This window comes from Protopterus annectens, chromosome 2.part2, assembly GCF_019279795.1.
Source record: "Protopterus annectens isolate FY-2018-M chromosome 2.part2, PAN1.0, whole genome shotgun sequence".
NCBI classification, from domain to species: Eukaryota; Metazoa; Chordata; order Ceratodontiformes; family Protopteridae; genus Protopterus; species Protopterus annectens.
Genome location: NC_056730.1, coordinates 840223383 through 840238131, shown reverse-complemented (window position 1 = coordinate 840238131; position 14749 = coordinate 840223383). Strand labels below are relative to the sequence as shown.

At 37.5% G+C, this 14749-nt stretch overlaps 1 protein-coding gene across 1 annotated transcript in view; it reads right to left on the bottom strand.

Moving 5' to 3' along the window:
* Nucleotides 1-14749, bottom strand: part of ADGRV1 (adhesion G protein-coupled receptor V1) — a 3979741-nt gene that overhangs the window by 1980948 nt on the left and 1984044 nt on the right. Inside the window, exon 76 of the mRNA XM_044064182.1 lies at nt 8035-8206. Coding sequence (XP_043920117.1) covers nt 8035-8206 — 172 coding nt within the window. The remainder of the gene's footprint in view (nt 1-8034; nt 8207-14749) is intronic.

Sequence of the window (14749 nt, the reverse complement as noted above, 5' to 3'; positions counted from 1 at the left end):
TAACAAAAAGCTCGGCTGATCGAACTGCATATTTTTGATCTTGGTTTAATGAAGAAATGAGTTCTTGATGCATTATTTTCACAACAGTTAATATAGTTTTGATCTGGAGCCAGGTTGTTCAATCTAAGAGTTGTGTTTTCACTACTCCAAGGCAGTGGCAACCAAGTAACAGTAATAAACAGTAGGTTGTGGGAAAATGGCCCATACATTATTTGCTGCAGGGTCTTCACTTCACATATAACATGCCTGCAAGGTAAAAGCAAACAGTATGTTCACTATGTGCTTGTACTTTGCACATTTTTGGAGCAGCATCTTCAAATCTCAGACTTCAAAATCACACAGTGCTTCCAATGTTTTTGACCTGAAACAGAAAACACTGGATCTATAATAATATTATGTACTGGAGCACAATGAGAGACCACCAAAGAGACAAAGGAGAGGGGAGTAGAGGAGAAGAGAGACAGAGGAGTAGGGAGCAGGGGACCGTGAATGCCATATTCCAGACAAACACAAAAACAGAATTGGCACCTTAATTATCAGTACATGGTAGACAGAAAACAGAACTGGTGCCTCATTTATCAGTATGTGGTGGAGAGAAAAACAAAACTGGCACCCTATATATCAGTATGTGAGGGACAGAAAACAGAACTGGCACCCTATGTATCAGTATGTGATGGACAGAAAACAGAACTGGCACCCTATGTATCAGTATGTGATGGACAGAAAACAGAACTGGCACCCTATGTATCAGTATGTGATGGACAGAAAACAGAACTGGCACCCTATGTATCAGTATGTGATGGACAGAAAACAGAACTGGCACCCTATGTATCAGTATGTGGTGGACATAATACAGAACTGGCACCCTATGTATCAGTATGTGAGGGACAGAAAACAGAACTGGTACCCTATGTATCAGTATGTGATGGACAGAAAACAGAACTGGCACCCTATGTATCAGTATGTGATGGACAGAAAACAGAACTGGCACCCTATGTATCAGTATGTGATGGACAGAAAACAGAACTGGCACCCTATGTATCAGTATGTGGTGGACATAATACAGAACTGGCACCCTATTTATCAGTATATGGTGGACAGAAAACAGAACTGGCACCCTATGTATCAGTATGTGATGGACAGAAAACAGAACTGGCACCCTATGTATCAGTATGTGGTGGACATAATACAGAACTGGCACCCTATTTATCAGTATGTGGTGGACAGAAACAGAACTGGCACCCTATGTATCAGTATGTGGTGGTGAGAAAACAGAACTGGCAGCCTATGTATCAGTATGTGATGGACAGAAAACAGAACTGGCGCCCTATGTATCAGTATGTGGTGGACATAATACAGAACTGGCACCCTATTTATCAGTATGTGGTGGACAGAAAACAGAACTGGCAGCCTATGTATCAATATGTGGTGGACAGAAAACAGAACTGGCACACTGTTTATCAGTACATGGTGAGAATCATTATATGTTCATTCACATGAGATTTCTTTGAATAGTGTTTTCTAGAATGCTACCCATAGAATGTCAATTGTTTGAAAATGTCATATTGTGGGGATTTCATTTCTCAATTATATACTTAAAAGCATAAATCTGATTATAATAAAATGGGAGTTGCAGGTTTTCTCTTCCTGCACTAAATTATGGGTGGGTCTGTCCAATAAAATATTTCAGATCATAGTTTTTAGGTTTTCAGTACGTTAAGTTTTGCTGAGTTTGGTTTAATGAAAAATACTTTATAGGAAACTCCTTTGACCACTCATATGAGACTTAGTGGTAAGTTAATAAGATAGGGTTAGTATGGCACTAACTGAACTACTGAAGCAACAATCATCTGACCCGGCGATTCTTATACTGTTCGCTACACCGGATGTTGCACAAGCAAAAATAAATAAATAAATAATGTAAGACTGCAGGATTAGAAATATTCTTTCTTGACAAAAGGATTAAAATTGTTGGGAGTGCCTGAAATTTAAATCAAGGCAATCTGTCATTTAGGTAATGGGTATTTCTTTAATATTTATTTTGAAAATAAATATTTATTTTTCTTACTAACAAAAAAAAAAAGAATTTCAGTGTAGGGCACCCTGGAATCGTTACAGGCTAGAGGTTTATGAAATGACTGTAAGAATTACCTTATAGTTCTGGTATGTGGGTATGAATTAATAAAAAAAAATAAATAAATAAAATAAGTAATTCAGTGTAGGGTACCTGGGAGTCATTACATCCTAGAGGTTTATGGAGTGACTGTAAGAAGAATTACCTTATAGTTATGGCATGTGGGTATGAATTAACTTAATATTAGACAAATATTAGAAAGTTTATGCACCAAAATATGTTCTGTTGATAAAGTCAAAGGGCCAGATTCCAAAAGAGTTGCTCTCAGTGTAAGTATGCCTTGATTATGAAAGACCTGCTCTCAGTGGCTTACTTTGAAATAAGGCTTATCTATACAATGGCTTACACCAGTGGCCAGATTCCAAAGGATCTGCTCTAAGCATACTCTCAGATTAAGAGGTTACTTATACTGAGAGTAAGTCTTTTAGAATCTCAGTCAAAATGTGGATGGAAATAGCACATTGTTAAAGCCTTTACTAGTAACAGAAGAAAGGAGCGAAAAGAAAGTGTGTTAACGATGTAATAATATAACCACTGAGAATCACAAGAGAGAGGTAGAATATAACATAACGTAGAGGAGGGATTAACTGAAAATACAATATGTGGGTAAATACCAGCACATAATGAATACTCTGTCTTACCAAACAGGAAGACATGTCTGACAAAGGGACATAAAGTGAATCTGGTGTTGAAAATGGTTTGAAGACTCTTGGTGAGATGAATGTGACAATAAAGAGGAAATGAAAGAATACTAAAGGCAGGAGTGAGATGTGAATAAATGGTGTAATGTTTTAAAATTAAATGTGAACAGTTTAAAGAATGATTTTAAAAAAAGATTAACACACTGCTGCCTTGGTTCAAGCAAAGAGAACTGTAGCAACATGTTTTACAGAACACTCTCCTCTCTCTCTCTCTCTCTCTCTCTCCATCTCTCTCCCTCTCTCTGTCTTTCTCTCTCTTTCTCTCTCTCTCTCTCTCTCTCTATATATATATATATATATATGTATATCACAACATGAAAGAGAACATGTGGAGGTGCTATGCAGAGGACAAGTATTTCGGTCCTTCAGAATGCTTGCATGTTTATATTAATCCAGAAACAATTTAAATTAAAAATTAAAGAATTATTATGAACAATGGAAGAGCCATAACTGCAAAATGTACCTCGGGAAAAGAAATATATTAGTCTGATTAACACACACACACAAACTTCAGGGAAAAGAAATTCAGAACTGTTTGAAAATATGAAATTATTTTATGGTGAGTTCTTTCTTCTTATGTGCTAGAGAGTTAAATTGTTTACTGTATATCTGGGGATTCAGAAAAAAAGTGATGGTGCAGATTTTGAAAAATATTTGAGAAGAACTGATTTGAATGTTAGTCAACAGGATGACTATGTGTATGAAAAGACAGATATTTGTTATCCAGGCAAATTACTTTAGTAAACCTAAGGAGAAGAAGAGGCCAGAGCTTCTTTTAAGGGACCGTATGCAAATATTAAAACTGATAAAAGAATAATGGTTGTTAGAAATGTATGGACAGGGTCACGGGAGTGATGTGCTGTAATGCTTGTGCTGGGTAATAAGTTACCGCACATACCATTTGTAGTATTAATGACTGGTAAGAGGGAAACTGTAAATTATATAGGACAGACAGAATATGTTACCTCTGCAGAAGTGATAAACATCTCATTATTGACTGTGATAAATAATGCAGCGATGCATGTGGGGTGAGTTAGCACATCATGAATATGTTATGGCTGACATATTTAAAATGTTTAAAATGGAGTAATTTATGGTTTGATTGTTTAGAAGTAAAACACAAGGAAAATGAGGTACAGAAAGAAAGAAAGCAAAAATGTATTTATTGAAAATGGCAAAAATACAAAATGTGACAGAAAATGAGAGAAATGCTGATGAAATGAATGGACACAGAGATAATGGCAGTGACAATGGTTAATGAAATTTCTATGGAAAACAGGTGTGAGTGAGTGTTAAGGAGAAGAAGGCATTAAAAGCAATGAGATGTCTAAAACCTCTAGCTATGCAACAAAGACATAGAAAAGAAAAGAAAAGAAAAAAAGCTAAAGATAGAAATCCAGGAAAAGGCTAAGTTTTTTATTTTGCCAGTGAATGCAAACAGTAGTAATGCTTTGGACTATGACTAACAGACAGTTAAGGCTGCATGTGTGTGAATACTGCTACTTCTTACCCGGTTTAGATCATCTTCCATGGTTATGTAACTTAAATAGCTTGTCAGCACATGTGCAACAGTAAGGAAAGAAGAATTAAGTGATGTAATAATAAGCCATGAAATGTGTGTCAGACAATCTCGATCCTCAGAATGTCAATATGGTGACTTCGATCAATAAGTGATTTAGTGTTTAAATCCTAATTTCAGAAATCCTAGGCATATTATGTAGTCCTGATTTTACAACACAAATTATAAAGAAGTGTAGTACTATATAAAAGTGAACTATGTAGCTTTAATCACAAAAATTAAAAGGAGCCCTAAGAGTAAATAACTTAGGCAGTAGCATGCCTGGTCTTGAATCATTAATTGTGTAACTCTGTCTGAGCTCGCTCAACACAAATCTGCAAATAATTAGACATTTGGGATTTCATTATTGTAGTTGTGTAGAAGATAGAAACCTGCTGAAGACAATTTGGATCCAGTCAGGTGGGAAATAACACAGGCCAGGTGGAAGTGTTTAAGTTGCACTGTGGTCATGCTGTGGCATCCAGCTTTGTAGTCTGATTAAATCCAATGGGTGGCTTGCAAGATGTTCACAGGATGATGACAGATGAGGTGCCTACATATATGCATTAAAGGCACACAAGGTTCACTGCATCACAAAACAGGCAACTGACTTCTTCTTAAACAGAACACAGTAAATGAAAATAAAAGTAAATAAAATGGGCAGCCTTGTAGTAGGTCCTAGGATGGTAATCTGGGCAACTGAAACACTGTCTGGCCAACCAAATGCAAGTGATTAATAGCAAATAGATCCAGCACTGATGAAATGTAGATTGTTAATTAAAACTGCAGGATCACTTCCCGTATATAGTTTATGTTATGATTTTGCACAGCATATTGCACAGGATCAGAAGAGAAACATAGTTTTCTTGTATGGCAGTAACTTTATATAGTTGTGTTAGGCAAACAAGGTCAGATATTACACATAATACCTGGATTACTTAAATTATCTCTGGCTACAGTACACTTTCTGTACAGTCTCTGTAATATCTGGAATACTAAAATTGTATCTGACTAAATACATTTTAAAATATATAACTTTAAAAGAGTGCTGCAACCTACAGACGTTGAGCCATATATCAAGAACTGTTTTCTCTCTTTATTAATTTTTAGTTTTTTATTAGCTGCGGTGGTACAGCAGTAGCGTTGTTGCCTCAGAGCAAGTGGTTCTCCTGTTCGATTCTTGGCTGGAGTGCCTTCTGTGTCGAGACTGCATGTCCTCCCCGTGGTTGAGTGGCCTCCAAAAGACATGCATGAATGGGCGTGCCTTCACTGAAGGCTGGGTGTCGGGCTGGCAACTCGGCACCATAAAAATCTACTGCCAATCATTAGCAGACCGGAGTTCTGCTGTGGCGACCCCTAACTGGGAAAAGCTGAAAAGACAAACATTAATTTTTAGTTTTTACATTTGTAATCAAAAGTTAACATTTACATGGCCTGTAATCTTCAGACAGACCTTACTAAGGTTGAACTGCATCTGTGTTGTATCCTAGTTAACAAATTTAAATAAATAAATACATACATACATATATAAATATACAGAAGTCTATTGACAGGATTAGAAAGTATATGTCATAGTTATTGAGAAGAAAGTTAATTAGCAATTTAGACAGAATAACACTGTTTTAACATTTAAATAGTCATATAAGTAAGTGACATTTAAATTTACAATGTATACCAAATTCAAAAGATATTGGAATTTGGCTTATAGTATATTAGAGAGTGCTAGGGCTGTGCAGAGGACTAGAAGGTGTATAAATGAAGCATGTTAACCTGAATGGAAAGGGATTCTGCAGAAGAAATAGTCACAGTTCACAATTGCTTTGATCTTTCTTCTGGGCAATATAGTGGCTTAACGCATAATAAGAAATTTGAAAAGGGAATAATCCTTTCAGTTTAAGCTCTAAGTTACATTATTGTTCAATAAGCATTTGTATTTAGCATCTTTAAACAGACATTGCTTAAGATACTTTCTGACGTTTTGGTAGAACTCAAAGCCCTTTACATTAGTGGGTAGGAATTTCCAGATCTTTGGAACTAGCACTGAGAAAGCTGCTGCCAGATATTGTTTTTGTGTAAAGATAAACATATTTAAAAGGATCGTCAGAAATAGGATATATTAGAAAAGTGCAAAGAACTACTGTGTAATAGACACCATCCAAAAACTGTCCAACAATAGGACCGGTGGAAATTATACATTCAGGTAGGAGAATGGTAAGATGAGAATAAGTCAAGGGATCTGCATTTGTCATATAAATAGCTTACAAGTTATGCAAGCAATATAGAAAAGGAATAGTAATATTCAGTATTGTAATACTGGAAGTCAGTGTCATTATGTACAGAGAGAAGGTACTGCCCCTGTGGATTTACTACATGTTTAAATTATACATCCAGGTAGGAGAATGGTAAGACGAGAATAAGTCAAGGGATCTGCATTTGTCATATAAATAGCTTACAAGTTATGCAAGCAATACAGAAAAGGAATAGTAATATTCAGTAATGTAATACTGGAAGTCAGTGTCATTATGTACAGAGAGAAGGTACTGCCCCTGTGGATTTACTACATGTTTAAATTATACATCCAGGTAGGAGAATGGTAAGACGAGAATAAGTCAAGGGATCTGCATTTGTCATATAAATAGCTTACAAGTTATGCAAGCAATACAGAAAAGGAATAGTAATATTCAGTATTGTAATACTGGAAGTCAGTGTCATTATGTACAGAGAGAAGGTACTGCCCCTGTGGATTTACTACATGTTTAAATTATATATCCAGGTAGGAGAATGGTAAGACGAGAATAAGTCAAGGGATCTGCATTTGTCATATAAATAGCTTACAAGTTATGCAAGCAATATAGAAAAGGAATAGTAATGTTCAGTATTGTAATACTGAAAGTCAGGGCCATTATGTACAGAGAGAAGGTACTGTGCCTGTGGATTTACTGCATGTTATCCTGACAACCCACCCATACTAGAACAAATACAGGAAGTTCAGTTCAAAGGATGGCAAAAAAATGTAAAACAATGTTCACAACATACCACATAAAATTACAGAATTTAAAAGACTTTTATTTTCTCCAAGTTGATACGAACTCAGCAGTAATATATTAAGACACTGGAAGTAGGGACACATCCATTTATTGATTAGCTGCATGCTTAGCAATGGTATGATCACCCCTAGAATAGATGGCATGACACAGATACCTTTGGTAAACTCAAGTAAACCCACAAGGGGAAAGATACTGTAGGCTCTACATCTCATTTAGTACATGATATGGTAAGCTCTACATCTCATTTAGTATGTGATACTGTAGGCTCTACATACCATTTACTACATGATACTGTAGACGCTACATCTCATTTAGTACATGATACTGTAGGCTCTACATCTCATTTAGTACATGATATTGTAGGCTCTAAATCTCGTTTAGTATGCGATACTGTAGGCTCTATATCTCGTTTACTACAAACACGTGAACTGAAAAGTTAGGCAGGTTTCAGTCATAATCTGCCACCAAATATAGTTTTTTTTTTTCTGTATAGGAAAATAAGCCATATATCTGTCCAAGCTGTTCACTGAAGAACTCATATTTCCAAAAGAATCATTAAAACCACAATAACTGAGTTGCCTTTTGGATAAGTACCTTGTCATCTCTCACTTCTAAGGTGATAGTGCAGGTAGTCTGTTTTGCATTGCAGATGGCAGTTCCTGTTACATTTACTAACTCATTTGTTAAGTCTGTGCCATTCCACTGAAGCACCACAAAGGTCTGATTAAAAGTAGCACGCCAATGTATCAGTACATCTTCAAATGATCTAGAAGGAATAAAAGAAAAACAGACATGATTTTAAGCAGTAGACTATATCATGACTTTGAAGTTCTTTCTTCACTTCATTTGTCTAGTCACCAGTATCAGATTTACTGCATTTAATGTAATCTGTACATCACCTATATAATAGCTGTGTTAAGCTTTATTTTCCTGTAACTAGCATTTTTCAGAACATAAATGACAAAGATGTATGGTTATACACTATCCCATCTGTCTGAATGTCATCACTTATTACCCTGCAATGTAATCTGCAATTGAACTGGCTGTCTGCTTATTTATAAATCATTCCTCAAGCTGCATTTCTCTTAGTTTTCTTTTTATTCATCTGAAAAGCATACAACCCTCTTTTGGGTTATCCAAGGCATTTTCAGTCATACTGCAATGGCAGGGAATTACCATGTAACACTGCTAAGATGTCTAGCAAGTCATTTCTACTGTTAAACTCATCTTGACTCAATATGGTTGCCTTAACAGTCACCAGAAAAATCTTGCTGAGTGGATGGGAAATAGGAAATACACCCCGGGGATCACTTCTGTGTCTCTGCTCGACAGTGGCACAGGAAAATAACTCTCTTGGGTGGAGAAGCCAGGGAACCTTGTTGGCTAGGCTTACGTAGGCCATTGGGCCGATATCCTAGTACCTACCTATGAACCTATGAACCTATGAACCTTATCTGAAAGTGATGTGGCACTAACATATGATAGGACTCCAGAGGGGAAACTGAGATGGAGGGGAAGAAACTGTGCTAAGACTGACGGATGCTTTTAAGTAAGACGGTCTTGTTTTAGTTTACACCTGTTTATACTTTATGACACTGTTGATATGGCAAATTATACTGTTGCATGTAAGTCAGATTAGACATGTAACCGTATTCCTCTACAAAGAGTGTGACTTTAACACAGTTCTGAGTGGACAGTCAATATACCTCTTCAAAGTCCAAAAACATTATAATCCTAAGAAATTCTTTACTTCTCCTTTATTAGGCAAGCTATTGAACTGAATGACCACTTCAACCTGCACCTTGCAAGGCATCTATTTAAACCATCTTGAGGACAATGATTGACCCAACAGTCTTTAAACTCCTTCATAAAATCAGAATCAATTATAAAGGAAACAATTGCTCTAGAAATCTAAACTAATAAGCCACATTAAAAACATGGGATGGTGTAACAGATACCTAACCTAACATTTGCCCCATTTTTTGGAAAAGGCTCTCTTTCAATCTTTATATGTTAAGCAGAGTACTTTCCAAGCAAGTACATGATTATGTAGCATTTCTTATCAAGAGCTACTGCTGTGGCCATCAGAACTTATTCATGCTGAGTTTAGAACAAGTGCACTGGCTGATCTGGCCAAACAGCATGCAAGTTGCTAAATATTAATTGGCTTACATTGTATAATTTTATTTATATCAATAAAAGAAACAGGGACATAGAAGACACATGAACAAACAAAGAGCACCAGGGTTTCTTTTTTCCTGTGGTACCTTATTAAAACATGTTGAACATGCAGCTGTCCTTCGAAATGAACAGATGGCTTTTTATCATACAAAACAACATGTAACCTTTGAACACTTTCATTTTGCCCTTTGCTTTTCAAAAGTCTCTTCCTCAGAAGACCCCATATAAAACATCACTACCACATTGCCAGTTGAGTTTACATTCTTCAGTATGTATCCTAACAATTTACTAACATGGGTCAGCATTGTTTTATACTATTTTGACAGTCCATGTGTGCATCTATTAGTCCAGATATGAAAACTGAAATGTAAATATGCTAGTAAATAACACTGGCTACTGATTTTTGTGGAAGGGCAAAAAATGCTAAATATATGAAAATGCAAAATGTTGGCTTTAACAGAAAGGTACAAAACAACTTAAATGTTCAACTATAAAACTTCACAAGTACAAAAAATTACTAGTCTAATTAATAACAAATGGCATCCTACATTAAGGATAAATTGCTAATCATTAATTAGACACATATATTTTTTGTACACCAGTATAAACTCTCAATTTCTTTGCCCAACAATCCTGGACCAAGCCAAAAATAATGTGGGAACACAGGCCCACATTCAAGGACTGTTTATGTTTCTGTATTATTTGAATTCACTTAAAATGTTAATAAAACAATATTTCTGAATTAGCAAGCATGCCCATAATTTCACACTATATTCTAATCCAGAATAGCCAAGCTGGCAACAGTTCCAGTTTGATTTAACTTTTTCTTTGGCTTTTTCTTCCCAAAATGAATTCAGACTCCATACAATATGACACAGTATTCTCATTCCTTTTCCTTCGGGATCTTCTCTATTTACAGTAGGAGTGCTCTAAAATATTGCTTTCTTTAAGAACCTCTGGACAGAGTAGCAGCAATTTTGTCAATAATCCCTATGTTTTATGTTTGTCACCTTCTACTAGATTTTATGACTTCTTTCTATTTCAGATTAAAAAAAATCAGTTGCTAAATTATTTGTTTTTATAAAAAGTAAGAATTTCTTAGCTGCAAGAACTCATCACCTACTCACTCACTCAGTCATTCAGTAAGAACTATCTTTTTTGATCTCTAATTCTTTAGTTAGCCAAGAAGTGTTTGCCCTCTCAACTGAGTAGTTTAATGTTGTTTAATCTAAAAAAAGATTTAAGAATAAAAACTGCTTTTCTGGAACTGATATTGATTAGCCAAGTAAGATAGAAAGGTAGCCAAATTCAATAAAGCCTACACAGTCCATTTACACCATGTACACGTTGCCCAGCGACACGTACATGGTAGTGGGCTATTTTAGATTCAGTAAGCAGTGCGCACCACCACACAAACAAGGTAAACACTGTGGCATGCTAATTACAGAATAAGCAGTTGAGTTGTATGCTTATCAACAAAACCAACATAGAGGAGCTATTCAACAAGCTATAAAACAACTGTGTAGACTCAGTGTTGGCTTTCCCTGTGAATTCAAAAACTTAATTGGAATGCAACCACAGAAAGGAGTCTGCAGAGAAACAATGTTACAGGCTGCTGCTCCTTTAATTCATTTGCATGTGCAGCAGCCAAAGTCTATACTGCTGCTGCTGCTGTTAATAGACCTAGGCCAAGAAGAAGAGTTTTCAGAATACCTCTCAGTGTACCTCATTACGAGGAACGTACCTCATTTGGGGTCTTAAAAAGTTTATGTTCCTTGAAGTTCCACATTGAAAGTGTCTGGCACACATTCTGTGTTAGGAGTTTTTTAACTAATATCCATGGAAAATAGAAATAAATCAAATTAATTCATCAAAATATCTTTTTTGTAAGTATAACCAGCATATTTTAACCATCCTATGACCCTCCTAGTTGAAGTTCTCAGTAAGCCATTAGTATGTGTTCCATATTTTGCCCATTTGTTCCACATTATGAAGGCTGGTGCTCCTCATTTTGGGTATCAGAGGTTGAGAGCTATGGTTTTCAGACCGCATTTAACTTATCACAACCTACATTATGTGAAAATTGTAGAACACTAAAAGGTGGATAGATTCAGACTGCATGAACTCTGCAACCTCTCTCATCCTAAAGTCAGAGTCTGGGTAAACTGAGGTAAATCCTAGTAAAGAAAAAGGCATGTGTAGCACTTAGAATCTTAGTTACAGGTACCTTTCAGAGACCAATAAAAGACATGCTAGGGGTGTCACAGGTATCAGCACCCAGGATCCTCCATCAATTCCTGAATGCTATGCTCCAACATGCCAGTGACCACATATATTTTCCCCATACTCCAGAGGATAGGGCCAGAAATATGCTGGAGTTCTACCATGTAGCACACTATCCTGAAGTACTGGATGCCATAGACTGAGCACATATAGAAATTAAGAGACTACTCAGGGAAGGCTCTACATAAACAGAAAGGGCTTTCGCACTATTAACTGCCAAGTTGAGTGTAATGCCAAGAGAATCTTCTTGAATGTATGTGCTGGCAACTCTGGCAGTTACCACAGCTCATGTCTGACACACCTCCCAACTGTATCAGATGTTCACTAGGGGGATACACCACCGGGTCATTTACTAGGAGATACAGGTTATGCACTGCAACTGTGACTGATGGCACCTATCAGAAATGCACACACACCCACTGAAGAATGCCATAACGAGGCACACATTCAAACCAGAAATATCAAAGAGCATGTGTTTCAGCTTCTGAAGTAGCAATTCCACTGCATAGATACATCTGGGTGAGCCCTGCAGTACAGCCCATGGACATGTACTGAAATATTCACAGTATGTGCCATGCTACACAACATCATCCTGAGAAAACTTCTCAGCAAGATCAGCAAGGGGAAGGAGGACATATCCCACCACCAATGCCAAGGTTACCACAGCCACAAACAGTTAAGGAGTCAGGGGAGAACAACCATCACCTGTGTGTGTAGATAGATGTAGGTGTGCTCAATATACCCTTGCATTGGCTAAGAGATGATGCATAGTACGATCTCTCACCACCTAAGGGCCTAAAAAACCTTCCTCTTATGCACATACATATGCTAACATTGATGCCAGGAAACTCTCACAACCTTTACCTCTGCATGTATTGGCTGTGCATTGCATGGATCAGAGTCAGCCCTGAACTAAAACTGTGGCAACTGCTGCATTTACAAGGTAAGTCTTGAACCTGGAGTGTATTGTGTAATAATATGAATGAGTGGCATATCCTTGAATTTCATTACTTGGTACTGTAAGCAAGTAAAAGGTGGAAGATTTGTACAGAAATTACTTTAACATGTGACAGCAGAGACTTATTTGACTTATATGTATCCATTAGTAGTAGGCCTCAGACATCAAAGATTGACACTGTCATACCTCTCAAAAGTATTAATGATCACTACATGTTCTCAGTTTAGCACCATACGTTTCTACCGGAACATCATTAGAGAGAGAAGTTAGAACGTAATCATACATATTACAGTTTTAGACTTCACAAAAGGTCAGTTAGTGTGTGTGGGTAAGAAAGAGAAGCATACAGACATTTGTATAAACCAACAAATGGCCAGTGAGACAAAATGAGTTTTAAGCTGCACAGCTAAACCATGCAACTGTTTTGTGTGTGTGTCTGTAGAGGTCTTCCAGGTAGAATTGGTGTGGGAGTGTCTGCATGAACATAACCAAGCTCTGTGCTAGCTGTGCATCTTGGTATGTCAGACAGGTGTGAGCCATGCATGGTAGATGTGGCAGTTCATCGCTGTCATTACTGACCACGAGAACTGGCTCTGCCAGGAGTTGCACTGGCACATCCACACCCACGGTCAGATGCACTGCTGCTACGTGAATGTGACTGATGTCTGCTGGATAAGCTCCCTTCATGGGGATGCCCAGGACCATGACGCCATGGCTGCTGCATCTGGATGTGGACAGCCCAACCACTGATGGAGCAGTGGAAGTACTGCCACTATGAAAGCATGATAAGGCATGGCCACATTTGGGTAACATCAGATGATGTGACTGACCTATGCCTATGAGGATGCCATTCCCCTCTTAGAAGACATTCCATTAGACACTCCTCATTCCAACATGCTATTAATCCAATCCATTGAATCAGCAACACGGTGGAGACAGTCATGCATGTCAGCTTGTGCCACATCTACAACCCTTAGCATTTGTCTGGAGCAGCTATGGGAACATGTCTGTGCCTCCATGAAGGCCCTAAACATACATTGAGTGGCACAGGAAGACACACCTGGATCAGGTGGAGGAGGGATAGCAGGCCTCCTCTGAGCATACCTAACAACCCTCCTGCATGGCACCTCACCCACAATTTGGCTACAGCCAGAGTCAAAAGGCACTGAAGCTACAGTAGCTACACTTCTCTTATCAATGGCTTCACCCTCCACCTGTCCACTATCTGAGGACTCACTAGAATGGGTAGATGTAGCCCTACTGGCTATGTCCAATGGAATTGTAGGGGATAGCTGTATGTCAACCTCAGTGTCAGAGTCATCCTCTGCACCCCCCCCCCAACTGTGCCACTGTTTGGACACCATCATCATCAGAGTCTGCTAATACAATGACATCAGGTGGTAAAGGTCTCGCACTTCCACTGTCAGGATCACCTGTGATAAAAAATAACGCTAACAGGAAAAAATTAATACCTACACTATTACAGTCCAATATATGCTAACAAACTAAGTGGTATCACTTTTATGGACAGTACAGCAATACACACAGCAGCCCTGACATCAACAACACACACTAAAATATTTCTTTAAATTGCTCATCACTACTAACATAAAAAAATTTCCCTTACCATCTGCAGATGAGTTTCTCCTCTGCAAGCCAGATGGTCATGAAAGAAGTTAAGCAAGAGGTAAGGACAACATCATCACAATTAACAGTATCACAAGGGGTAATACTTTAACCCCTTATATGTCCATTAATTATACTTTCAACAAGAACTTGGCTGACAGCCCCAACCTAAGCTAATCAATTAGAATATGTTGTTAACTGAAACAATCTTTCAATCCCCCCACCAAAAAAAAAATATTTTAACACAGAAGTAATGTATTT